The sequence below is a fragment of the Periplaneta americana genome, chromosome 9, assembly GCF_040183065.1.
Source record: "Periplaneta americana isolate PAMFEO1 chromosome 9, P.americana_PAMFEO1_priV1, whole genome shotgun sequence".
Taxonomy (NCBI): domain Eukaryota; kingdom Metazoa; phylum Arthropoda; class Insecta; order Blattodea; family Blattidae; genus Periplaneta; species Periplaneta americana.
Window position 1 is genome coordinate 132362329 of NC_091125.1, and position 27659 is coordinate 132389987.

General features: G+C 34.4%; 1 protein-coding gene across 2 annotated transcripts in view; it reads left to right on the forward strand.

Annotated features, from left to right (window-relative positions):
• The window catches only part of LOC138706526 (tudor and KH domain-containing protein homolog), a 117206-nt gene extending 89881 nt beyond the window's left edge, over nt 1-27325 (forward strand). For both annotated transcript variants that reach the window (XM_069835909.1, XM_069835908.1), the window contains exons 10-11: nt 5766-5934; nt 10074-27325. In XM_069835909.1, coding sequence (XP_069692010.1) covers nt 5766-5934; nt 10074-10358 — 454 coding nt within the window. In that variant the 3' untranslated portion in view covers nt 10359-27325. The remainder of the gene's footprint in view (nt 1-5765; nt 5935-10073) is intronic.
• Nucleotides 27326-27659: the final 334 nt, after the last annotated feature.

Genomic DNA, 27659 nt, shown 5'->3' on the forward strand with positions numbered 1-27659 from the left:
CGTGATTTCCCCCCTTTCTACGATCCTCCGACATAACCACTTGGACGGACAGTAGATAGCATGTCTGAGTAATGTTATCTGTGCGGGTCGGACAAAAGTGAAGATTAAATTTACAGTACGTAAGGTACTCTTTTATATAATAGGTATAGAATTATTTCAACATGAGTTACTAGTACGAAGGACGAAACTGGTAATTGGAATTAGATGCAATAGTCTGTTGTTCAATAATATGCACAAACGAACTGAAACCTGTATCTAAATAAACAGCCACCATTTTCAAAAATGTGTTTAAATATCCGTATTATGATTATTTTTCAATTTACCTTCATTCTCTATATTGTACGCTAATGTGCTCTAGACAGTATAATATACAGTACACTGCATAATGAATGGATAGCCCAATTCGTGAGTAAAACACTTACTGTTAATACTGTACTGTATTTTGATTAAACAAAAACCTAATGAAAATTATCAAACTCAGAATTACGATATTTCCTAGTTTACGTAAATGGATGAACTACTTTTCTTCCCTCCTATACTTAGTAAAGTGATTTGTTTGTATTTTACGCCAGTATCATCGAACTCCAGTCGTGGAAGGGGATAGCAAACGGTGTTTCCGGCTAGAACCATTAATCCAAAGGAATAATCAGGTTAATATTAAAAATGTTAGTAAAAATAAAATGATGTCCCAGTACTTGAAATCCCTACTCAGAAACCAAGCTTTTCTGGACACGTGTTGATGTAATCATTTTGCCTTTTATATCGGTACATATGAGAAATCCATACTTGAAGTTTTGCCCACTTTTTTCGTTACTCCCTGTACACACAACACACGAAGAAATTGTAATTTTTTTTTCTGCTTCATCATTGCAAAATACTGCATCTGTAAATAATTCTCAATTCTTCTTTAATTAAACCAAATTCACGTCACACTTTTACCATTCTCGTTTTTTACTAACATTAACTTTATCTTTCACGTTTAGAATTTGTCTTGTTGCCTTGCCCTGTACGTAATATTTATTTTCAAATTGAAGTCACAGTCTGAAATTGAATGTCTGAAGTCTGAATTACAGTAGGGTACACAACTAAGTATGCTATTGTTTTAAGGGTTGTTGCCAAGACAGAGTTTGATCTACCTCTTCTTCCCCACTCCACCCTTTTTTTCTTAGAAAAAAATTCCAATTATTGGCTCTTAAAATGTTTTTGTCATAGTAACTGCAAACTGTATTTGTCACTAATGGCATTACAGCACAGTCTAGTATATACAGTCACGAATCTTAATACTTACTAAATATGCAAACATAGACAGTTGAAATATGCGTCCATAGATAGTTGCTCACCACCAGGATCGCTACTATCGCCTCATCACAGACTCTTTCCCTAGCAGACCATAAAATGTATTGTACTTTCGATATCGTGTTCTTTTGAACTTCCTTCCACTATTGAAATATGAAATGCATAAGATTTATATATTATTTTCATAAAATATATAATTATTATATTCTATAAACTCACCTTCCTGGATCTTTCGGAAGAAGGATAACTCTAACCTATTTTTCTTACAACGTCTCCTTGTCCCATATTATTATTCAAATTATTGTATTTTAGCCATTTACATTTATTACAACCGATAACGAACATTTGACAGTTTACATAGCTTTTCACAAAAATGCGAAATACGGCACATTCAATGCTTTTTCGATCTAGGCCAGGCCGTAATGTTTGTTCGGGTTTTCTATTTCAGTGTATGGAGCTCAGTGAAATATTATATTATAACTTTATTGCGTATCATTGATAAGCTTTATTTAGTGTAATGTGTCCATAAGTTCCGTTTACTTCTTGTTGCATAATATGTTGCAGAAATAATTACAAAACTTTGTTATTTTAATGTGAAGAGAATTTTACATGTTAACATAATCTGTTCGCTTCAACATTTCAAGTTTAGAATGGAAGCTATTTTGAGGTTTAATAAAAAAAGAATTTATATTGTGATTTCAGTTTAGCACATCTACCTTCCTTAATTTTAGACAGAACATTTACCATATCACTCCTGTGAAATTAGTGTACGTACAATTGTGTTACTTCGTCTCTTAAGTAGTAGATAAATACAATAATTCAGTACTCAATTGTAGTATTAAAATACAGACAAATTGAATGTCCGGGGTTTCATACATGACATTATGCTTAATTATAATGTATGATTGCGAATTTAGGAATATAAGTTAAATATAGTAAACATAACTTATAATTTTCATATGAATGGCAAGGCATTGGAGATCACTAAATTTAGACAGAAAGGGGCAACTGGCACAGTAAACATAACCTATAATTTCAACATATCTAAATATCCGTGCAGTGCAATTGCCAATTATTGAATCGTGCATAAATGAATGTACAAGAATTTCGCAATATTTAATCGAAATAAAGGCAGGTATTACACATACGAACAGCGTAATTTTCACTTAACTCGCAAGTGAACTATGTCTGAAGTGTCTCATCATTGTTTTAAATTTTATTAATGGAATTACACTACATTTTAGAGAAACATATGTTACTGAATATGCATTCCCACTAATTTATATGGTTGAAACGCTGCCCTTCGTGATTGGGTTAAGCGAGTTACATGGTCTGCCTTACGGCCTGTATTAGATCATGATGCTGTGGCACAGTCTATTGTTCCTAGTACTCACAGCGCTCCAAGCGGCTAGCAACTATCGCGAGATTTGCAGAAAATCATCCTAAGCTTCGTGACTGTATATAGTAGACTGTGATTGCAGCCTACCTCGAATTCCTTTCTCTATTTAATATACATAGAACATGAATTCTTAGAGCATATTTTATGCTGTTTCTAAATTAATGTTTCTATAAACGAGTTGCTTATTAAAAAGTTGTGATTATGAAAATAATAAGTCACATTTAGAGTCTAATACAGATAAAAATCGTATTTCTTAATGACTGTGACTGTAGCTGAGTTCTCGCACTAATCTTGGTCACTATAACAAAGTTCAGTTACTGTATTTAATATTGATGGGAAAGGAATTAGCAATAACTTAACTATGTTTGTTCCTGTTTTATTAAAATGGTGTAATACTTTGTGTCTGAATTATTTCAAAATTTATGTAGCCTATGACTTGAGGCTTTCCCGGTGTTTGAATAATTCTTCTCAGGTTCTCAGCCAGGTGAGTTGGATATTTGCTTCCAAGCTTTCGATGGCAGAGCTAGCCATCGAAAGCTTGGAAGCAAATCTCCAACTCACCTGGCTGAGAACCCGAGAAGAGTTCAAAATTTATGTTTTATGACTCGTATTAAACTGCCACAGTGGTCTAGCAGGTAGAGAGCTGGACTTATAAGCCTGTGGACCCAGGTTCTATCCCTGGTATTCCCCTGATTTACAACTTGTATTGGGCAAGCCCGTAGTAAAGCTAACATAGAGGTTTTCTTCTGGAGCTCCAGTTTCCCTTTGGCATCCCAACAAAAATTTCCATCTCATCTCTTTGCGGGTGTAATATAGACCAGCCTCTTATGGCACACACTGGGTAATGACGCTATTGGTAAATTGGTCTACAGAACTGGACAGTCAAGTATTGACCATTAGCTAAAAATTGTCTTATTCTGATTCTAGCTGTAGTACTGATATCCAGTGATGAATTCAGGTAGTCTGATTTCACTCATCCATTGTATGTGATTCCATTAGAACACTGCGGACTCTTAGATTATTTCAGATTACGTTATTATGTGATCTAGTCGTGACATTCCAGCCATACTTCGAAGAAATTGCATTTCTGCTGTTTTCAGCCTGGTTCTATCTTCTTCAAAATCCATGTTTCACTTTCATAGAGACCTGCAAGTATTGGTCATTTGACCTATGTTTCTTCCGGTTTATTACGAAGTGTTTTTCTAAGAGTACCATATACTGTATGTTGTTAAAACTAACTACACTCAGGGACAAAAAAAAAAAAAAAACCGGACACTTCTATATTTGCTTGTATTTTGTTACCAATTATTTCAAAATGAAACAAAACCCATTTAAACAAAATAATGTTTCATTTAGCACCTTATACGACAACATTTGAAAAAAAAAATCTCTGATGAGAAAATTTACAAAAAATTACAAAGGGCGTATAAGTATGGCATCGTTTGGTCTAACTGTTTTTTCATTTTATGGTGCCTTAAACATTAAAAACTCTTTTTAGTAACGGGTATTACCCCTTCTGGCTTGAATAACTGCATCCATACGTCTTGGCATGCTCTCAATTTGGTTAGCAATGTCTTCTTGAGGAATAAGTTCCCATTCTTCGCCAAGTGCTTGCCTCAACTCTTGTAACGATTCTGGTCTCGGTCGTCTATTCTTAACACGCCGTCCCAGCATGCCCCACACGTGTTCAATTGGGTTCTTGTCTGGACTCCTTGCTGGCCATGGAAGAACATGGATTCCCACTTCTTGGAGATAATCTCCGACCGCATGGGCAATATGCGGCCATGCATTATCATGCATTAAAACAAAATTATCGCCTACAAATTGCCAAATGGCACAACATGATCAGCCAAACATTCATTTATATACCTATCAGCTGTTAGTCTTCCATTTTCAACAAAAACCAACTCTGTACGAGCATCCGTACACACTCCTGCCCAAACCATCACTCCATCACCTCCATACGGCACATTTTCGGAAATGCAACACTGTGAAAATCGTTCTCCCCTCCTTCTCCAAACTCTTTCACGTCCATCAGGTGAGCACAGATTGAAACGGGACTCATCGGTGAACAGAACACAGCTCCACTGTCCATTTCTCCAATTCCTGTGATCATTTGCAAAATGCAGTCGTTCAACTCGATGCATCTTGAGAAGTCTGGGACCAGTTGCAGGTCTACTTGATATCAGTCCACTTGCTTTCAACCTCCTTCTAACTGTTTTGGCCGAAATTGGGCGTCCATGCATGTTAACAAATTGCTGGGCTACACTAGTAGCTGGCAGGTTGCGCTCCCTAAGAACTCTCAACACCATATACCTGTCTTCATTTGGATTTGTAGCTCTTGGACGACCCGAACCTGGTCTTCTGGTATATTCTAGGGTCTCTCTATACCGTTTTATGGCATCATGGGTTATGCTTCTAGCCATATTCAAAACATCTGCAATGTAACGTACACTGCATCCATCATCGTAAAGGGCTACACCTCGAGCCACATCTTCAGGTCGCATCTTGTTTTAAGACAAATGTTACAACCCCACTTAAACTCAGAAAATGTAAAAATAAAGAAATAACGAATGATAACGATAATGAAGCACAAAATGGTTGAGACAAAATTGTTATAGCTGAGACTCCGAAAGCAAAATTGGAATATTTGGTTGTAATGGCTTGTTTATAAAACAAAAAACAATCAACAATGTATACACGTCTCCATAACAACAGATGGCTACCATAATGTTGTATGAGAAGATAATGTTTTGCAAAATACCAGCAAATATTAAAGTGTCCGGTTTTTTTTTGTCCCTGAGTGTATTTTGTGACAGAATACCTATTTCTATGTTACAATATTGGTATGTGACATCCCAAGAAATTAAATTTATTTACTTGTTCAATTACATGATAATTAAATAATTGAATTTACAGTTCATTTACCCACAAAAGCCTTTACTTTGATTTTCTGTTTTTAAATTGTAAGAATTAGTTCTTTTGTTAATCTATATAGTTGAAAGATATTTTTACTCCCATTTTTATTTGTAGAATTTTGTTACAACTACAGCCCTTGCTCTGTCCACAGCGGGGCTGTATGGACAGATGAGGCCGTAGACCTGTTTGAGGACCTGTGTCATGTCGCCCAGTGGCGTGTACTTATGTCTCGCGTGGATTCGTACAAGGAACGCGAGCGTGGAGAGCGGGAAGGCAGCCCCATACCTTCTGTGGAACTGTATGACACTAGTGGAGCACAGGTATGATATTATAGTGCAGAAAGAACATTGATGGTTTTGCCTCAGTAAATGCTGTTTTCTGTGAGCTGTTGTATAGATCATACAAAAGTAGTGAAGGCTTAAAGGAAAGATTGTTGAAACTGTTTCAGAAAAGAGAGTATAATATTAAAAGTGAGAATTTATCAGTGACAGGTTATTGTATTTAGTACTTAAGGGAAGATGGTGCGATATCGTAGTTATAAATGCTCACGCCCCTACAGAAGAGAAGGACGACCATATAGAGGATAGCTTCTATGAGGAATTGGAACACACTTTTGATCAGTTACCTAGATATCACATGAAAGTTTTATTGGGGGATTTCAACGCTAAAGTAGGACAGGAGGATATTTTTAAACCAACAATTGGAAAAGAGAGCCTACACGTAAGTAATAATGACAATGGAGTTACGTTAGTCAACTTTGCCACATCAAAAAATTTAATTGTCAAGAGTACAACGTTCCCCCATAAGGATATACATAAATATACTTGGACTTCTCCAGATGGAAGGACACACAACCAAATAGATCACATCTTGATAGATAAACGAAGACATACTAGTATAGTAAACATTCGAACTTTCAGGGGGGCAGACTGTAATTCTGACCATTATTTGGTAATTGGAGAATTAAGAGAAAGACTATCAGTAGCCAAGCGAGTAGAGCAACAAGCTAATATTAGTAGATTCAATATTTTGAAATTAAAGGACGAGGAAACTAAGCAACATTATCAGGTTGAAATTTCAAATAGGTTTGCTGCTTTAGCAACTGCTGACGAAGCTGAGGAAGAGTTGGATGTTAATAGCGTGTGGGACAATATCCGAGATAATATCAAAATTGCAGCTGAGCAGAGCATAGGTTATCATGGAACTAAGAAAAAGAAACCATGGTTTGATGAAGATTGTTCCATTGCAGTAGATAGAAGGAAACAGGCAAAATTGAAATTCTTACAGGATCCAATTGAGGAGAATAGAGTAATTATTTCAATGAAAGACGGGAAGCAAGTCGTACACTTAGGAATAAAAAGAGAGATTACTTGAAAGAAAAACTTAATGAGGTAGAAACAGATAGTAAGATGGGAAGATAATATTAAAATGGATTTGATGGAGGTGGGATATGATGATAGAGACTGGATTAATCTTGCTCAGGATAGGGACCAATGACGGGCTTATATGAGGGCGGCAATGAACCTGCGGGTTCCTTAAAAGCCAGTAAGTAAGTAAGTATTAAAAGTGATTGTTTAATAAGGGTTGTTATACTAAAATTGACTTCTTTTGGAGAAGAATTTTTGCGTTAAAAATGAGTATTTGATAAGTTATACATGTAAATAGATTTTTGTTGCAGACTTTTTTAGATGGCAGCAGAACTATTGCACATTGTCGTTTGCATTCATTTTTTTGGTAAGCAACAACAAATGCAGTCTTATATTTTTATTGCAGTTTTTTTTTTTTTTTTTTTTTTTTTGCTTCTACAGTGATCATCATACAACGAATCTTATGTGATCTGATTGAGAAGCAGATTTTGTGCACTCAGCTAATTAACCAAGATGGAAAAGAAGAGAACTTTGATACGGTAGCTGATACTTTTGTTGTAATACAGTACTGTATACTACATTAACCATTCAAAATACATTGGAACCTCGATTTTGGGTTCTCGATTTAAGATTTACCCGCATTTTGCGTTCTTATTTTGCGGTCCCGGCAGAAGTCCCATATACACAATGCTTTTTTTACCCCAATTTAATGTTTCTCGATTTATTGTTTTACCCGCATTTAAGAAACAAATTTTTTTGTCCTAAGAAGGCAAACTAGCTTCGATTGTGTCCCCCATGCGGGTACTGAAGAATTAATAATAATGAAAATGATTTGTTCTAATATTCTGTGAGGGATGCTGTGTTGCTTTACTTAAGTGTACTTCCTCGGCTACAGAATAGTAATTCTCTCACAACCAACCCTTTGGATTGATGCTGTATTTCTCACTGAAATATCGTAGACATGTTTCATATATAGATTTTTTTCTCTAGGTCTACTTCAGAAGTCTGACTAATATTTTGCTCAATCCTGATGGTAGGATCTAGAATCAAGGCCTTCTTTTTTTTTGACGATGGATGGCAATGATATATTTTCTTCTAGAGTATCCTGAAGAGGACAAACTTTTCCGTAATGCATGTGTTTTAGATAAAAACACATTGTCTCTCAGAAAAATTGCCTTGAAGCTTATAAACACCAAAACTAAGATGTCCTTAGGAAGAAAGCAGAAGACAAATTAACCAGGCTTAGTTATTGAAAAAATCCAAGGAAACAGTAATTGATTTTGAATTTTGTCCATCGAAGCTGCTGGTGCTTCTTCTTCTTCTTCTTCTTCTTCTTCTTCTTCTTCTTCTTCATTCTTATAAATTAAAAGTGTAGATTACTACTGTAGTACTTAGACACAAATGGCCCATTGTGCACTCCAAAAACTGGAAATAAACTCAAAATGTGTCCTCAAAGATTACCCCTTGATCACACTATGTAAAAGATTCTACGCACATTTATTACGTCAGATATTCAGGAAACATGATAAACATAATATACATTTTTTTTATTATCCAATTTAATAAACCCTATTTCACCCTGAGGTATATTAGGGTTATGGTTGGTATCAAAATACATATTTTATAAACAATAGTAAAGTGATAACATAAAATAGTGATCACAGTTACAATTTACATAAATTATGTAGAAGCATGCACATTAGTGAAAGAATGGCTCCTGTTAAAGATTAATGAGATGTTTGAGGAATAATCAATATAAAACTAATACAAGAATGTCTAACCGTTTCAGAGTAAATCACGATCTTAAAAAGATAATCAATAGTAGATTAATAAAACAAAGTTTCACTTTCACTTTAATACTTAATTCAAGAACAATGAAACAGTTAAGAGTAATAAAGAGATATTACAAGCAATGATTTACGGTTACAAGTTACATACATGATTCAGGAACAATTACAATAATTAAAATATAACACAAGTAATGACTTACAACTAACGAATACCGAAATTCTTGAAGGGCAATATATAATGGTAGGGGAATACAAAAGATTTAAAAACAAATGTAAACAGTACAGTAAAGGAATAGTAGAAAATTTGACTTAAGATTACAAATTAAACACATTCTTTTTAAAGCAATAGGTAACAACAAAGAGATACTAATAACAATACACTGACTGTAGTTACAGATTAAATACATTATTTTGAAAAACAAACACGCAAAGGATTAATAGCTATTTTCAATCATCATTCAAAGAGACCATGACTGTAATTCACATCTTCTTGACGTTATTTCGTATATTATTTTGTGTTTCAATCTATTTCAATTTGATATTTTTTCACTGTAACAACAAAATATGTTTCATAAAGCCTCAAGACATTTCTCTATACTTATTGTATCACGGTTCTCTTTGTTAATGGCAACCTATAATGGTTATAGGAAGAAATATATATAAATAAAAATAAAATAGTTATTAAACACATTATTTTAAAAGCAATAAATAGCTATATTAAGAGATGACTTGAAATTTACGAATTAAATGCATTATTTACTAACAACAATTGGCAATAAGGAGGTATTACAAGAAATGGCTCAAAATTGGAAATTAAACACATAATTAAAATAAATAAATAAATAATGAAAACTAATAATACAATAGTATGCGAAATTGAAGACTTACAGTTTCATAATAGTTGATTAGAACTAATACGCTTTTTCCCCCAGAATAATTTAACATTTTACAGTTTCACGAATATTCTATTCAAGAAGGACATGAAATAATTATATGATTTAAAGTTGGTAAGTATATTGGGTAACGATTTGGTAAATGTATAATTTAAAGTGTTCAGTAACAACTCAAACTCGTACCTTTCACGGCAAAAGACTGGACAGTCATATAATACATGTTTGACATCTTGAGATTCCTCCCCACAAATGCAAGTTGCATCGTCTTTAATATCATCAGTTTTGCCAGTTTGACAAAGACAAATTTTCACGAAAAATTTTGTTTTATTACGCTATTATTCATTCTTGTATACTGTATGTTTGTGTCTCTGTATGGCTCTGCACTATGAGTAACTGGATTTCTTTGCAGGACATTTGCGTTGCAGAAGAGCTTGTGAAACAAGGCTATGCGGCGTGGGAGAAAAGTCCTGAAGAAGTGCAGAAAGCATCTGGAGTCAAGCAGCCGAAGGAGAAATCTGCAGAACAAGGCTCAACAGGGACTGTCCCCAAAAGCAACACTGTTACAGGGGCCACCACGGACAGCAATACACACCCGGTGCCACTAGATCCCCAGGGGGGAGGGGACTCGAAGACGAGGAGGATACCAGCAGAGGAAGTGTGTGACAGTGAGGACGATGGCTTGGAAATGGGGTAGTCAAGTGCAATGAACAGGAAAGGCAGATGAGTACTTTGATATCAAGCTTTTTATTTATTATGTACATCACTTCATTCACCTCATGGCTTCCGATATACAGAGTGGGCTTAGTTGCTATGTTTATTTGCTTATAATACACCACTGTCTTTCTCCTAGATGAGACGTTCACAACCTCGTTTCTCTCGTCTCTCTCTTTAATTGCAATTAAACACCACGTAGATTTGCATTGTTACATACAATACATTATAAATGTAGACTTATGGATGACACACTGACGTAAATTATCTGCAAGTTAGTCTGTTTATTTGTTTGGATGTAATTATTTTCATACAAATATGACATTAAGAAACAGCAGAACCTTCATGTAGTTGTTTTCATAAGAGTGGGGAATCTCATCAGATGTTTCTCTAAAAGAGGTTTATGAAGCTGTTATTTGGTTTTCCTACTTTTCCAGTAAGGAAATTGGGGTTATTTACCTTGAAAAGGGAGGTTATTTTTCTAGGAAAGTGGTGTTATTTTTCAACTTTTTAATTGATGGAATACACATTTTGGCTCAAATCTATAATCAAGGCGAACAACTGTATCTGGGCTAGAAGTTCGTAATGAATTGAGTATGAGTTTCACTTGCTGAGAATTGAACTTATCTCGGAGTACATAGTAAATTGGATTCATCGAAGTTGAGCACCTGTATTATAGAGCTGTTCCTACCTCATTTACTTAACATCTACCTTCGACTCTTACAATCCTTGTGCCCAATATTGATCGATATGTTCAACTCCACTCATAAGCTTTTTTGGATACAACTTCCAATTTAGATCGAAACTACTAATTGAAAACGACTTGCAAAAAATGACGTTTTCGCTTCAAAGCTTTGTAGTATATATAAAAATCGTGTTTTTTAATATAAAACTATGAAATTCGTGTTTCTTGATTTGAAATACAAAATTCGCGTTAAAAATTAGTTTTATCGCAAATGCGAAAAATTTAGATCCCTAGTAATCATATGTTGTGAAATTTTTGCTTGTGCAAAGATAAAATGTATTTTAAATTAAGTTTATAAGTTGATTACAACATTAAAGTAATCATATAAATTGAATATTTTCAGTATTTTCTTTATCCTTTGATTATTTTCAATGAAATGACATTAATTCTTAGGTTCAATTGCAATGGACCATCTAGGGTTAATATGAACCTTATATTAGTAGTCATATAAATAAGATGTTCTTATATATAATCAATCTAAACTTGAACACAACATGCCTTGCTGGACCCTTGTTTATGGTACAGAATTACTATATAATACACGTATATACTATCTAATACAGCAAAATCGCTAGCTCTCTGACTTTCTCTGAGGTAGCGCAAAACAAATTCAACTAAACTTATCTAAGTTGAATATAAAGATGCAATTATGCAGGATCTCTGTTGTTGTCTTAGATGGAAACAGAGATTCAGTACTGTCTGCTTGCAATAATTATTGCAGAGTTATCTCTTCAAGAGAGAATTTTTAAGATAAATGTATGTAAGTAAAAGAAAACGAAATGAAATATTAGAACTGGTGTCAGTTTCAAGTCTTCTAGCTTTGACAGTAGACTCTGTTGTCTTGTCCATCTGTCAATACATTTTCCCTATATTTTTAAAGTGATCTCAGTATATTTTTATACTTTTCCATGGGGCGTTGGTGAAGAGCTGCTTATGTATCACTCATCATCTTGCATTTAAAGACTTTGTCAGCTTTTCGTAATATTGCTTTTTATATCTGTTCATTCTAGCTCATTTTGCTTAAGATCCATATGGTGTAATGGAAGTTGCATAACAGTATCATGCCTGTTATCCCTAAATAGATTCTCAGTTATATAATGTTTTTTTTTTTTTTTACGTACATCTTTACAATACAAGGTCGGACATTTTAAAAACGAGACTGGTTTAAAAAATGTGGTTAATTTCCAGAAACTTACCATTTAACTCTTGTCCCCTTCGGTGTACTCCCCTTCCCTGTCTACACACCACTGCATGTGTGTCTTCCATTGTTCATAACAATGCAGCAGCTTATCAACTCCCAACCCTTTCAGTAGTAGTGCCATTTTTGCCTTTGCCTCTTCCGCAGATGGAAAATGAGTTCTCTTCAGGACACTTTTCACTCTGGGGAAGAGGAAAAAGTCACAGGGGGCTTAAATCTGGCGAATATGGAGGATGTTCAAGTACTGGAATCCGTTTATCGCCTAGAAACTTCTTCATCGAAAGGCTTTGTGTGCAGATGTATTGTCCTGATGCAGCATCCATGTGTTGTTCTTCCAAAGATCCAGCTGCTTATTCCTCGCTCGTTCTCTCAGCCTTGCCAAAATCGCAATGTAATAAAGCTGGTTTACATTCTCACCCTTAAGCACCCATTAAACCATGACACTCCTAATGTCGAAGAAAATAATTGAATTTTGATTTGCTCATCTTTGCTTTTTTCATTCTTGGAGAACTGGAAGTCTTCCAATGCATCGATTGCCTCTTTGTCTCGGGATCATACTGGAAAATCTAGTTTCATCACATGTGATGACATTTCCCAGCCTAACAGTTGTGTGAGTTGTTGCAGGATGTGAGAGCAGACACTTTTTCGATTGTCCTTTTGTTCCTGGGTGAGGTTTTTCGGGAACAATTTTGCACAAACTTTTCGCATGTTAAGTTTATCATGCAATATTTGCCACACTGTTTCTCTGTTAATTCCCATCATATCTGCAATCATTCTCACACTCAGATGTCTATCTTGACGAATAATTTCACTGATTTTCTAAACATTTTCATCAGTTTTTGAAGTTGCAGGGCAACCAGGATGTTCATCATCTTCCGCTTCCTCCCGGTCCTCACTAAACCTTTCGTGCCACTAAACACTCGTGAACATGACATTAAGTTATCCCCGTACACCTGCTTTAATAATTTGAATACACTCTGTCGGGGATTTTCCCAGTTTCACAGGAAATTTGAGATTAACACGCTGTTCAATCTTTTCACTAGGCATTATTCCAGCAAGTTAAAAACATAGTGCCCACTTCAAACCACTCTAAATGACAAACTAAGTTAAATAGAGAGATGAACCAATCCCCTCTGCATTGCAGAACCTTCAAGGTTAACAACTTTCACTAGCAATTCGCATAGGGTGACCAGATTCACATCTATAAAAAAGAGGACACAAAGCTTCAAAAAGGAGGACATTGTTCGAAAAAAGAGGACAGAAAATATGTACTTAGGTTTAGGCTTATTATACTTTAAATTACGTTAATATCTATTTTATTAAAAAATATTTACAGTACAGATTTAGGCTTATATCATACTTAAAAGTATATTAATATCTATTTTATTACAAAATAATTATGAAAATAATAATAATGATTTTACAGTTAGCTACATATGAAAATCAAGGGAACTATAATTATTAAAGAGGACAGTTAATGTCTATTTAGATTTAGGTTTAGGCCTATATTATACTTAAAATTATGTCAATATCAATTATATGACAGCATACTTGTGATAAAACTTAGTAATATAAAATTATTTTACAGTTAACTACATATGAAAGTAACCATAACAAGTAGGAGCAGAGAGAGTCATGATCGTTGGCAAAGAGTATATTGCTGCCACCTACATGCAAATTACTTGAGAAAGGCGTCAAATTACATAATTTCTTGATTCTTTAAAAATTCGCCCTGACCCCGGATAAAGGCCTAAAAAAGAGGACATGTCCGGACAAAAGAGGACATCAAGTCACCCTAAATTCGCACCCCTCCATTTACCCTCGAGGGGAGTGAAGCAGTCTCGTTTTTAAATTCTCTGACCTCGTATTTGAGTGTTGGTCTGCAGATCACAGCCTGGTGGCTATTGTATTAATTCCTGTTTATTTGCTACACAGATGTCAAGGATACATGACAACAGAATTAAGTTTAAAACCGAATTATAGAAGTTGCCCTTCCATTTGAAAACATTTTCTGCAGATATCCTTCTTTAATTCTTGAACTGTATAGGGATTTTTGCATACACCTTTTCAAAGTACCTCATAAATAAAAGTCTCTTAGAGTTAAGGGCACAGTACCTTCCCAGCAAGTCCGTTACAACCCTGAAGCCCATCCTTTTTATAAGCGAAACTTGCTTAGTGATGTCTTTGGAGATATTGCAGTCTTCTCCTTCATATGTCTTGTTCATTGGCGAACTATTATGTCCATTGTGTTGTGACTTTAGATAACATTGGGTCTATTTATTGGTATTACTTAAAGAGACCTGTCGTCTCTAAGAAGTGTCAGATATTCCCACAATCATCCGGGTCTAACTTAATCAACCCCAGTACTTGATATCTTAATATCTCCAAGTCATCTCGTTAACACAGGATATGAGTTGTTTCACTTTCGTGGCTGCATTTCCTGCGCTACCATTATACATCATTGTCTATTCAGAGTATTGTAACCAGTAAAGATACTGGTTATATCCTCAATGTGACTTTTGTTGAAAGACAAACATTCATTTCTGGTCTTTATAGGAGACCCCACATTAGTTTGTGAATGTGTTGATACTAATGTCAAGACTTGAGGATTATTCCGAGAGTCTTCTAGCATTCTGGAAGAGGTGTAGAAGATTCTTCAGTTTCTGGAGGTTGTGGTCCAGTTTTCTACAGTGAAGCAGGTGTTCTCCATTTACCTTGGTATTCTGGTCCTTGCAGACAGTGCAGTGTGTAGAGTTGATTTCAAATCCGTGAAGGTGTGCTGTTAAAAAATTATGCTTGGTGTCTAAAGTTTGCTCTTGCTTGTTTTCTGGGTTTATCTTTGTTTGCCTGCCATGTATCCCTCAATGTTTTTCCATACTTTCTTCTTGTATAGGTTTGATGCTATGTAGAATACATCTTGCCTTCGCTTCCCTATGACTGTAGAGTTGTAGTGGGTGTGAGTATTGTTCCTTTCTTAGCTAACAGTTTTGAAAATACCAACATGTGATGAGATCCATTGGACGACTGTTGTGTTTCTTTGTCTGTTGAGGAGTTTTAATGTTTCCCTTGCTGCTTTTATGGATTTGAGATGACGGGTGGGCATTTGAAGTAGTGGCTTGGATGGTTGCTTGTGAGTCAACCAGGACTGCTTTACTGAAGGCTTTCAGTCAAAGTAGGTGTTGTAGTGCAATATTGATTGCTAATGTTGATGTGTTAACGAGATCTGTTGGTATTTCTCTAGTATAGCTTGTTTTTCCGTTTACATGATGCTTGAACTATGGGAAGCCATTCTATTAGTTAAGATTGGCTGGAGAGAGAGAGGGATCGGGCAAGAACTAAAACATTGAGATAGTTATGTATGAGTGACACAGGATGTAACTTACTGACCAACATGACGAATTGGAAAATATTTGTAGGCATCACTTGTAGTGTTGTCGTCTTTCAATGCAGGTTACAGTCATTCTTATAAATAAGAACCAATTCGTTTAAAATCTACGTATAAATGTTTCACACAATTACAGAGATCCTATGAATTTCCTGTCACTTTTTTTCTTTAGATATAGGAAGGATAGTCCTGGCACATGCTCAGAATGGCCAGCTCTTTCTCTCACTTTCCAGAATATGAGGGCTATTCCATATGAAATCGATCAGTAAAAAACCTCGCATTTTTTTATACTCTAATTTTTTCCCTATTTATACAAGGTGCTGAGGAGAGTGCATTTGCAAAAATATACTATCGAAAGTCAAACGGTTTTCGTGTTGAGCGACAAATTTAGCGTATTTTAGAAAAACAAGCCTCTTTCAGTGCTCAGAACTCTGGAACCATTTACTGCAGAACATTGAACGAGAGCTCATTTTGAAGCTGACATTTGGTAGGTTATGATAAGAAGTAATCCTGATTTTTATTATATACAGAGAGACAGATAATCTGATTTTACTTACTTTTTGCCCATTTGTAAAGATATAAAAAAAATATTGAGAAAAAACCTTGCATTATTAAGAGGGATTCGGGATTGTTTGCCTAGTGGCTCGGCAATAAGTTTCGGGGTTATTAAATAAATTATTTTCACACGCCTAGACTTGAAAGGTGCAACACAGCACATACTGGCCGAGAGATGAAGATAAGCGAGCATTGGGCGTCATTTTACTCCTGTGTTTATGAAAACCTGTGATAAAGCTAGCCCAGCTATGCGCTACTAGACGAAACATCACGTGTTTATGTCTCCTGGCCTTGCTTGCCTAGGCTAGCTCCCACCTCACAGTCAGCTGGTTAGCTCACACGCGTAGGCCTACTATTTATTTTCTTTATTTGATTTTTCAATACTTTCTTATTAACGTTGCACCAGTAAAAAAATACGTGTTTATTTGTACTTTCAATGCGGAATCTAACCATATATTTTTAAAATATTTTTTCGTGGGCAAAGGTGTCTTAATTAAGAAAAATCTGAATTTCTCCATTTCCATAAAAAGTAAGAAAAACTGTTTACATGTCAATATAAACTTTAACTTTTCAGCATCAAAATAAATCATGATTTTGATCATTGGGTGAAAGGGTTTCGGAGCCACAACAGTTTAAAGTTGCTAATTTTATGAAAATACGATAAATTAAAATATTTTTAATTTAAACACTATGAAGTTCTGATGCCTCAAACTTTGCACAAAGCATTGTATCATAGTTGTCTACGGACAGAAAAAGTTTCATTGTATTTAAAAATTGCAAGGTCAATTTTCTCTATATTTCGGTCGATTTGAGATGGAATAGCCCATGAGCATTATCATTGTCTCTAATTCCTCAGTAACAGTGATCCAAATAAGTGTTATAGGCCTCTGAAATACTGTGGTATTTACTGTTTGCACTATATTGAAAAATATAGCGACAAACTGAAATATTTTCTGATAAAACGAGGATAAGGAGGATAACATTTGCATCATAGGGTGTTTTATGAGCACATGATTTTGGAAATTAATGTCCACTCTGCCAATGAACTTCTGCTTCATCGCCATAGAGGTTAGTGCCATAGAAAACAGGATAATTTATTTTCATCTTCCATAAAAATTTGTAAACATCATTCAGAATCACAGAATTTTTCTTTACCTAATCCGTGGAACATTGAATGGAGTCCTACATATATAAGAGTTAGAATAACGAAACAATTATAACACTATTACACTCACAATTTTAAAGACTTTAACCTATATCTTTATAACAGTTTTATTATATTGCAAGTTTATTAAAAATGTGACAATAAAATTAATTTCTAAAGCTCAATAGTGTATGGTGTATTCATTTAAAACAGGGAAAGCAAACAAATGATCAAATTTGATTATACGAGAATACAGGCAACATATTTGCAACCAAGACCTCTTCAAGTGATATCTCTATCCAGTGCTTTTGCTTCAGTAAAGTCTCAATTTATAAACCTATGGATCAACAATTGGCTCTCTTCTGACAAAGGAAAAATTTTACAGTCTGGTACAAAAGAAACCAAATGACCTGGAATTGTACAAAAACTTGCTCAGACATGTTCAAACATTTTTAACAAGAGCCATAACAGGTCACACTGTCACACAATTGTACCTACATTGATTTCACCTTTCTGACAATCCTACTTGTCTGTGGTGTAATAATCATGATGAAGATCTGGAACATTTTCTTCTATACTGTCCATCCATAAACCACAAAAGAAGTAAATTAAAATCATCATTACCAGTTGCAGAAGATACAGCCTGCAGTATATATTGACTACACCCCAACTCTGGCTACTAGCAACAGGCATCTATAATAAACACCGATCAAAATACCCCTCATTTCTCATGAAAAACAAAACCTGAATAGACTATAGTGGACTTTATGTTGTCAGCAAACAGCTGGATACATTAAGAAGATTGATTGATTGATTGATTGATTGATTGATTATACGAGAATATAAATGTAATTGGCTGTAAAATACTAAAAAGAAAGCTATTTTAAATTCATCATTTTTAAAAGCTGTTAAGAACAGTTACTTTGCAAGATTATAAATTTATGTAATGCTGTCAAGTTTGACACAAACGTTATTTATAAATAATCTGAGAACCTGTACTAATTGGAATTAAATCAATGGCTTAGATTACAAATATTACATGTCCACTTTCTCTAATTTTCGGAAAACTTTGAAAGAAATGTTTCCTGTTGCATACATTTTATAGAAATAATGCAACAAAATATAATTTTTATGTTAATAATGCCCCATACTATACAATAGCGTGCAGAATGAAGATTTAGCCTCATACTATCAGTATATCTCTCAGTTTTGACCAAAACTGGACATATAATGTCTATGCTTTAAGCCATTGATTTTAAGATTTTGTGAATACTGTAGTTTCAGACAGTGAACGAAACAATATTAATTAAATTTAACATTTTAATCTATAGGATATGTACAGATGTATTTCTGAAAATATTGAAAGGAAAGACTTGGAACTATTTTTGAAGTGAATCTTCTTTAAGCTATGGTTCTGCTGTGGTGATGATTGCCGAGCAAACAATGTTGACATTGAGTGGTTTCCTTACAGTGAGCGTATCCTCTTTGCTATCGAAAGTATGTGAAGGGTCCACGGAAAGAACAACCTTAGTCACTTTTTGGTTATTTTTGTTTTTTGGTCCCATTTGCTAACTCATAAAGTGAACTATCTTTCTAGTAAATCAGAATGCCAAAAAGCTTGCATAGTAATGTGGTAACTTAAAGTAAATGAGATGTAAACTAATGATGTCTTATCAGTGTATTAAAATTAAGAAATGCTCCCCTGTAAGATGTAAGAAAAGTGATTTAGCATGTTTTTCCTGTGAACCCTTCATATGACATCAGAAAATTTTATAGCATTAAGTTTGGAGGCAATAATTCCGCTGAATCATTTAGTGTCAGAGACAAGTTTAGGGCGTATTTTTCTAGTAGAGAAGCAAGAGCTAAGTGGTATCAGTGAGATACAGTGTTGTAGGCTATTTATGACACTTTAAAAAGAGATGTATATTGTCCCTCCTCTGGCAAACTAGCGAAAGTGACAAATTAGCGACCCTGTACTTAAGGTCTGTATTGTAATATTAAATAGCACAATATAGACCTTAAGTGCAGGGTCGCTTATTTGTCACTTTCGCTAGTTTGCCAGAGGAGGGATGATATATGAATCATTATCCGAACGAGCGATCTGTAACAGCATTAATTACAGCATTCGTTATAAATGATAGTGGTTACAATATTCAAGCCATTCATTGGCCAAGATAGTCAGCATTTCTTACATGAAATATAAACATTTTCTTATTAATATTCTGAAGATAGTTGATTTTAAATAGTATTGCTATCTATTTATTACTCTGTAATTTGCCATTTATAGTTTCATTTTATATCCTTGGTTATGATATCTATATTTATCTATAGGGCTAGGATTTTGATGAAATTGCATCTTTTTTCTAGTAAGCCAGAAACATAGCTGCTGTAGTATTTATATGTTATGTGATAAACTGAGTGTTTTAAGACACATTTGTTAGGATATTTTTTTTTTTTTTGCATTTTTTGCCTGTTTCAACTCATAAGAGCATTTTTTGTTTTATTTGGTTATTTTTTAGGCATTTTCATTTAATTTTGTCCATAAATCCCCATTAATAATGTAAAATAATGTTTATTTCCTTTTATATTTTCTCTACATATTTTGACCATTAATACCATTATTTTGTATAATATTTTAATCGGTTTTCTACACAAATATTGCCATTTTAACGTAGTACAACCATGTAATGGATCAGTCAAACCACCCGTTCAATATAGATTCCTCTGTACCTGTTAGTTCCGGATAAGAGTGGCCTTCTGGTGGACTACATGTAAACTACATCAGATAAAATAATTAATTAAAATGTACTACTTAGAAAAAATTGTGTAAAAGTAAATAAACTTAAATGTTAATACTAGAATTTAATTTAATTACTAGTCCAAATATTTCATACAAAATCTCTTTTCCTACTAAGCCAATTATGTAAGATCAATTTTTAGGGGATTTTTAAGGGAATTTTTTAAATATTTTTAGATCATAAATGCATTGTTTTTAGGACATTATTTCATGATTTATAGGTCATCAAAATCCTAGCCCTATTTATCTATTCTTCATTCTTGTTTATTTTGTATTTTTCATTTATATCTGTATCTATCTTTTATTTACGTAGTTTGTATTTGTCTGTTTCTTTTTTACTTTTTCATTTTCATTTGTATTTACACTTGTACCTTGCATTTGTTTCTGTTTTTATCTCTTTTTTCATGTTATCTCCAATTTTATGTTCTAAGCAAATATTTGTACTGTCTATTGTAATTGGGGCTTTGTCCTGTTATAGACATAAATAAATAAATATTCAACTTAAAACTAGTTCTAAGACACAGTTCATTAGGATTTTAAAATAATCTCAGGTCATTGATTAGGCCTCCTTTATCATCATGGAATTTCGGGAAAAATCGCGGGTGCTCGTGTAAAGGGGGTTAAGTATGATTTAGCTAAACTGGAATAAGTACAGATTTGAACTATCCACAATTACTTTTCTTTTGTGTTAAAGGGGTTAAGTCATTCTTCCATCTATGATGCAGTTACAGTGCTCCGTATTTTGTGACAAAGGGGTTTTGTTCAGTACCAAAGGAGAAACGTTTACATACCTTGCAATTTGACTTAACTCCCTTTACACGAGCACCCGCAAAATATTCCCTTAATATCCTATATATACGTCCCTGCTTTAACAAGACTAAATTAAGCTTTTTTGAAATAGCAGCATTGTCTGTTAAAGGTAATGTTTTAATTGTTGTTTCTCTAATGTATTGGAGTATTACATTGAATTAGCCTATGTTGAAATACAGATACTTTACCAATCTTGCCTATAATTTTACCAACTTCCTTCCACAGCATTTTTTTTTTATGGGAAGGCCTATCTCTGTATTGTTTGGAACTCATATCGTACAGGGCAAGATGATTGGAAACATATTAATTAAAGATTGATCATTTATTTGCGAGAAATTGCTAAATACAGTATGTTTTGCAGCCATATTTGTGATATCGTCGTTTGTTTTCTAAATGAATGACGAACATCGCTGTCAGTTAGAAGCCAAGTCAATCCAGAGCAATCAGTGCCAGCACAGATCATGCAAACTGTGCTGAACATTGCAAAGAAATCAACTCCGTATATTTACACTTAGAGCTAAGTGAGTGGCGTTGTTCGCCCAGCAATGATTGCCATAGCGGAACCACAGCTTTAGACAGGGTATAAGTCGGGTGCTGTGAAACAAAATTCTTTCACGGACGTTTTAAGAAGCCTTTATGTGTTGTTGTTACGGAATTGTGTACGTTGCTATGTTAGTATGTGCACTTTCTGTGTACTGTTGTTACATTATACCAAATACCTTACTATAATACCGAACAGCTAACAGTTCTGCACGCGAATGGCACGGTGCTGCTACCTAGGTGGCAGGGTGTGCTGAAACTCGCAAAGTAAGCTGTAATCTACTATAATGTAGATTTTTACTGGGCTAGTAAATAGTTATATTAATTAATGCTAAAATGTCCGGATGTATATGTGCTGTTTATAACTGCTACAAATACAGCATTACAAACTGCTCCAAATCGTACTTTCGATTTCTGACGGATCGTAAAACATGTATCAACAACATTCTTTAGTAGGTCTAATGCCTTCGTCTCTGTGTTGATAGAACAACAGAAATTAGCTTTTTTATTTATTCCTAATAAATGAATAGAAGTTAAAATGTATTGGAAATTTTAAGGTTTTACCAAATTAAGTTTTATTGTTGTCCAAACGCCTTTACTAATTGAAGAGTCTACTGCAAGAATGTTGGATGTCATTTGGAATACATTTTGCAGGAGAAGCAATTGAAAGTTTGAAATGCTTAGCGCTCAAACCTTAACTGTGATTTTCCGATCATTACTGGACAATGACTATCAGTGTTAATGCCATATAACTCTGTGACATCCATCATTCTTGCAGTGGACTCTTCAATTATTACAAGCATCATATTACTATCAAATTTATCTTTGCAGCTGTCAGCAGTGGGTATATAAAGCGTTATTGTAAATTCATTCTTAATGTCGGAATTAATTTTGTCTCACTAAAACAAAGAAAAAATATGTAACAATTAATTACGGAAAGTAATACGAAGTATGCAATATTTCTCATAATATCCAGCTTTGATACAAAATAATAATATTACATTAAATACTATTCAACATTTCTTAAGTATCTCATATATTATTCCACATTAGTACCACACAGTCCATACCTGTGGAGTAACTATTAGTGCATCTGGCCGCAAAACCAAGTGGCTCGGGTTCGATTCCTGGTTGGGACAAGTTTCTGGTTGAAGTTTTTTCCAGAGGTTTCTCTCAACCTGTTACGAGTAAATGCTGGGTAACTATTGGCGCTGGATCCCAGACTCATTTCACTGACATTATCACCTTCATCTCATTCAGATGCTAAATAACCTAAGATGTTTATAAAGCGTCGTAAAATAACCTACTGAAATAAAAAAAGTACCTCATGTTTTAAATGATAGTCTGATTCCTGCTATGTTAATATTTGAAGAGTCCACTGCAAGAATGATGGATGTCACTTTCTCGTTGAAAATGAACCAAGACTGTCAATGCATAGCTTAAGACATATAGAATGTACATAGAGAGTTATATGGCATTAACACTGATAGTCATTGTCCAGTAATGATCGGAAAATCACAGTTAAGCTTTGAGCGCTAGGCATTTCAAACTTTCAATTGCCTCTCGTGCAAAATGTATTCCAAATGACATCCGTCATTCTTGCAGTGGACTCTTCATTTGTATTTGTGGACGTAATTCCACACCGCTCCGCTAGATGTCAGGTCCACGATATTTCACACTCAGGTCGATGCTGCTAGTATACAGCTGTCCAGTATTATTATAATAAGGTATTTGCTACAAATGTAACTTCAAATAATGAGGGCTAAAATGTAGATATGAATGTTACATTTGTTACTTATTTGTGTTACATGTAATGTTTGAGTTTGAGTGGATATGATGTCAGTTTTTAGACCTTGTTCATAACACACTTAAATCTAACAGGGGACACCGGGTCACATAAACTGGAAAATGAATCTAGTGAAGCATGCTTGTTATTTGTAAATAACTGTTGAGACCGGTTATTTGAACTAGCATTTGAAAAAACGAGCACTACCTATTGAAGGTACCCACAAATCTACGTCGGGGGAAACTCTTGTTAATGTATAGAATGGCGCGAACTTCGTCAATTAAATAGTGAACACGGAGTTATGTTATTTTCTACAATTGGCTAATGCTTTCAAACTCAGTGGTTTTATTTGTACCAGAGAGGGGGTATTGCTTGTTATTTATAACTATAGTGAGTTAGAATATTAGCTTTTAGTAGGTACATAAAAATGCTCTTCACTATAATATCTACCTCTTCTTTTATCAACAGTAATCTCACTAGAGGTTTTGATTTATCTAGAGAAAATCAAAACTCGAGTAGGATTTAATTGACTATTACATGATTAGAAGAAAGTATATTATAGAGATTAGAAGAAATAAAGTACTGTAACACAGTAAAATATTAATTGACTTACTGAAATTCTATTTCACTAATGTTACCCCACCAAAATGTTTGAACAGAGCCGCCATTTTCAATCGACTGTCTATGCGGGAAACCAATTACGATCGCAAAGCATGTTTTATAGTACCGTAATTTGCAGTTTGAAATGTTGGCAAACAAAGAAACAAATGCTAGGGTAGTGATAAAAACAAACAAATGCTAGGGAAGCGATAAAACTGTGCGATAAGCAGCCATGATTGGTTGAAAGACGTCATTTCGTATCGTTTTATTGGTCAAAAGTGTAATAGTCATATAAAAATGACATTTAAACATATAAAAACATATCAAATAAATTTAATGGGTTAAATTAACAAAATTAATAGAATTTCGTACTGGTACTTAAGTTTTTATTCCCAACAAATACAAGAGTTGTTAAAAAGTGAAATTATGTGCGCAGGTTCTCAGATATGCTATAAATATAATTTGACTGTCATCATTGGTATCTCAAGACAGTGGAATGTAGTCATTGGTGTATTCTTTCTTATACACTTTTCTGTGTTTGTTTTATTTTCCTTCCTGCATCATTTGGATTTTCCTTCCTGCATCATTTGGATAGTGTCTTGGTCTTCCTTACATCATCATCATCATCATCATCATCATCATCATCATCATCATCATCATCATCCAAAACATGTATTAGACTGGGTGGTCTGTTACAGTCTCACATCAGTCCATCTCTTAGCTGGGTGACCAATGGATTTTTGTTCATGAGGAGCTTACTGCAGTATTTGTTTTGGGATCCGTGTTCTATTCATTCTTCTGACATGATTTTCACAGTTTTTCCTTTGACTATTTACAAATTGTAATATTGATTCGGTTGTGAGTTCTTTCAGGATATCATCATTTCCAGAGTTCTGAGCGGGGGTATTAAACAAATTATTTATCCATGACCACAACGAAGAACATGCCTTTACTAAATACTTTTGCGTTTGTAAAGTAGGCTTTTATTCAACATTACTTTAGTTCACTAGTGAGATAAAGACTTTACCTCACAGTTTGAACTTTATCTCACAGTTCATTAGTATTTTCCTAGTACCCGGGTACACAAGTATACTTTTCCATTGAACTATTACTCAAGAAGTTAATATATTAGTTACTAGATGTCACTACCTCTACTTCTTTATTACCATTTCTTAAATATACCAATACACTCAATCTCCTTCTCTTTTCTCTATCTGCTACGTCGTAATTTGTACATTACATCCATATCTAATATGCATCTTTTTAAAATTTTGTAATAATTTACCTTTTGGGATGGGAGAAGACTTGAACCTGCGAAGTTGGGTTTATAGGATTTTAAAACAACACGCGTTAGCCAACTGAGCTAAACAGACACAATGATTAATTAAGTTTTAATATTCCTCTTAAGTTTACAGAAGTAAAATGTGAAATTATTTTAATCACAATAGTCCCGTGAACACTTCTAAATAATCCCTGAAACTTCAAAAAGACGAAAATACACGTTTAAAATGAAAAAAAATATATATTAAAATTATATAATTAATTATAATTTGTTATTTATCCAACGCCTTAGATACCATTCTTTACTAATCATGGCCTCCTACATCATGACCTACCTAGTACACGTATTGATTCTGAAATCCATGCCATGGTATGTGATTACATGAGGACTTATTTTCAACATATATTCTTTTATAAAACATAATTTTTCGTTATGGTCATGGATAAAATTACGTATGGTACTTGTGAGCTGACGCCTCGTGCTTAAATCTTTCCACTCATGCAATAAAGATGCACTTACCTCACAAGTACCATAAATAACTATTCCACACACCTAGACTTGTAAGGCGCAACACAGCACACACTGGCTGAGAGATGAAGATAAGCGAGCATTGGGCTAGTCATATTTGAAACTGCTGTGCATCGACTGGAGTGGTTTGTAATTTTCTGTTTTTTGACGTCCAGACCAGTGGAGTTTGAAATGTTGGCAAACAAAGAAACAAATGCTAGGGACGCGATAAAATTGTGCGATAAGCAGCCATGATTGGTTGAAATACGTCCTTTCGTACAGTTTTATTGGTCAAAAGTAGTATGATGTAGTAAAAGTGTAATAGTCATCATTAAAAAGAATAAAGTGAGTACAGTACGATTATTTAATCCTGACAGTCGCTGGCCATCTGTGTCTGGGTCAGGCGAGTCCATTCAGTTACTCCAAGGAATGTTGAGGTTAGTCTGTTGCCTGTAGTCAGAGCAATCAGATGTCACGCATGCGGTATAGCATTGTGTTTCCAATACCGTTAAGCTGTATTGCATTCCTTTACCTACTGCTCGCCCTTATCTCTACTCTGGAACTCTCCCCACTACTCCTATTACTTCTCCTCTTTCGCATCGCTGAGCTGTCAGGACTAAATAATAGGTATGTATACGATATTTTCAAACAACCTACTATGAACTTCAAATGGATCTTGGAACATTCTTTGATACCTATTGTACGATGCTAATAAGTTATTGAAAATGATTTTCACCACCATTGTTGCAAATGGTTAGCAAGTGGTAATGCCACAAAGTTGGAAACAAGTTGAGGAAGAAAGAGTGAAAGAGAAATTTTTCTGTTTTAAATGACACTGTACCAACCATCACTTTATCAACCACTGCACTGATAGTTCATAGTAGTTACAGCTTGATTCAGGGATTTTGGCCCCTGAAAAAAGTAAGTAGATAGACTAAGAGCGAGTTACTTATCACTACTGGCGGGCTGGGTCACACAGGTCAGGCTGTGCAGTCATAACACCTAACACTTCCTTCTTATCATGTCGCGGTACACTCCGTCTTAAAACACAATATTCTTCCACACCTCCCGTTACTAACCACTACATCTGTTGATTAAAGAATGTTATGATGACATATCTTCTTGACATGAGTGCCCCTCAGCTTTGAGCATAGATATTATTTTCATTCTTCCTCTTTTCTCTTCCCCTCCTATTGTGATTAAATTTCTTTCTTAAGACGCAACACATAGCTCGCTCACTAGACAAACAACCAAGGACAGGGGCCATTAACGCTGAATCGAGCTGTACACTGGAATGGTGAAGGAAACCTTCTGTGTTTTATAAGACAAGAACCTTTTTTTTTTCTTTTCCTGTTTTTTTTCCCCAAGAAATAGTATTTATATGCAGCTTTTTTTTTTTTTTTTTTTTTTTACAGAGCCCTTCATATAATTAATTGTTGAAAATTGCCTTTGAGACAAAGAGAGACAATCTGATCATAATTGTTATTTAAATTATGTAATATGCAAGATTAGATTGATCTCTCTAAATGAAGATGTGATAGAATGTTGAAAATGTGATCAGTGATACTATGTATTATTCAAATAAAATATTTGCTGCTTTTCTTGTTGAGATCATTTTCACTGTGTATAATGCTTACCTTATGCCTGAGACTAAAGATGTCTGGTAGTGATTCATTAATACATTTTAGGATTCTTCCATCAATGGAATATAAATCTGATAGTGAAGAATGGGACTAATTGATACAATTTATGAAATACAAAAATATGTTGAGATAGAGAATATGACAGAAAAGAACATGGTACTGGTAAAAATTTATTAGAATAGGACACGATAGCACAGAATAGGAACAGAATAGCATATAATAGTAGAAAATAGGAAGTAGAACAAGGCATAATAGCACAGAGCAGTGGCGTAACTTACACCCCTGCAGACCC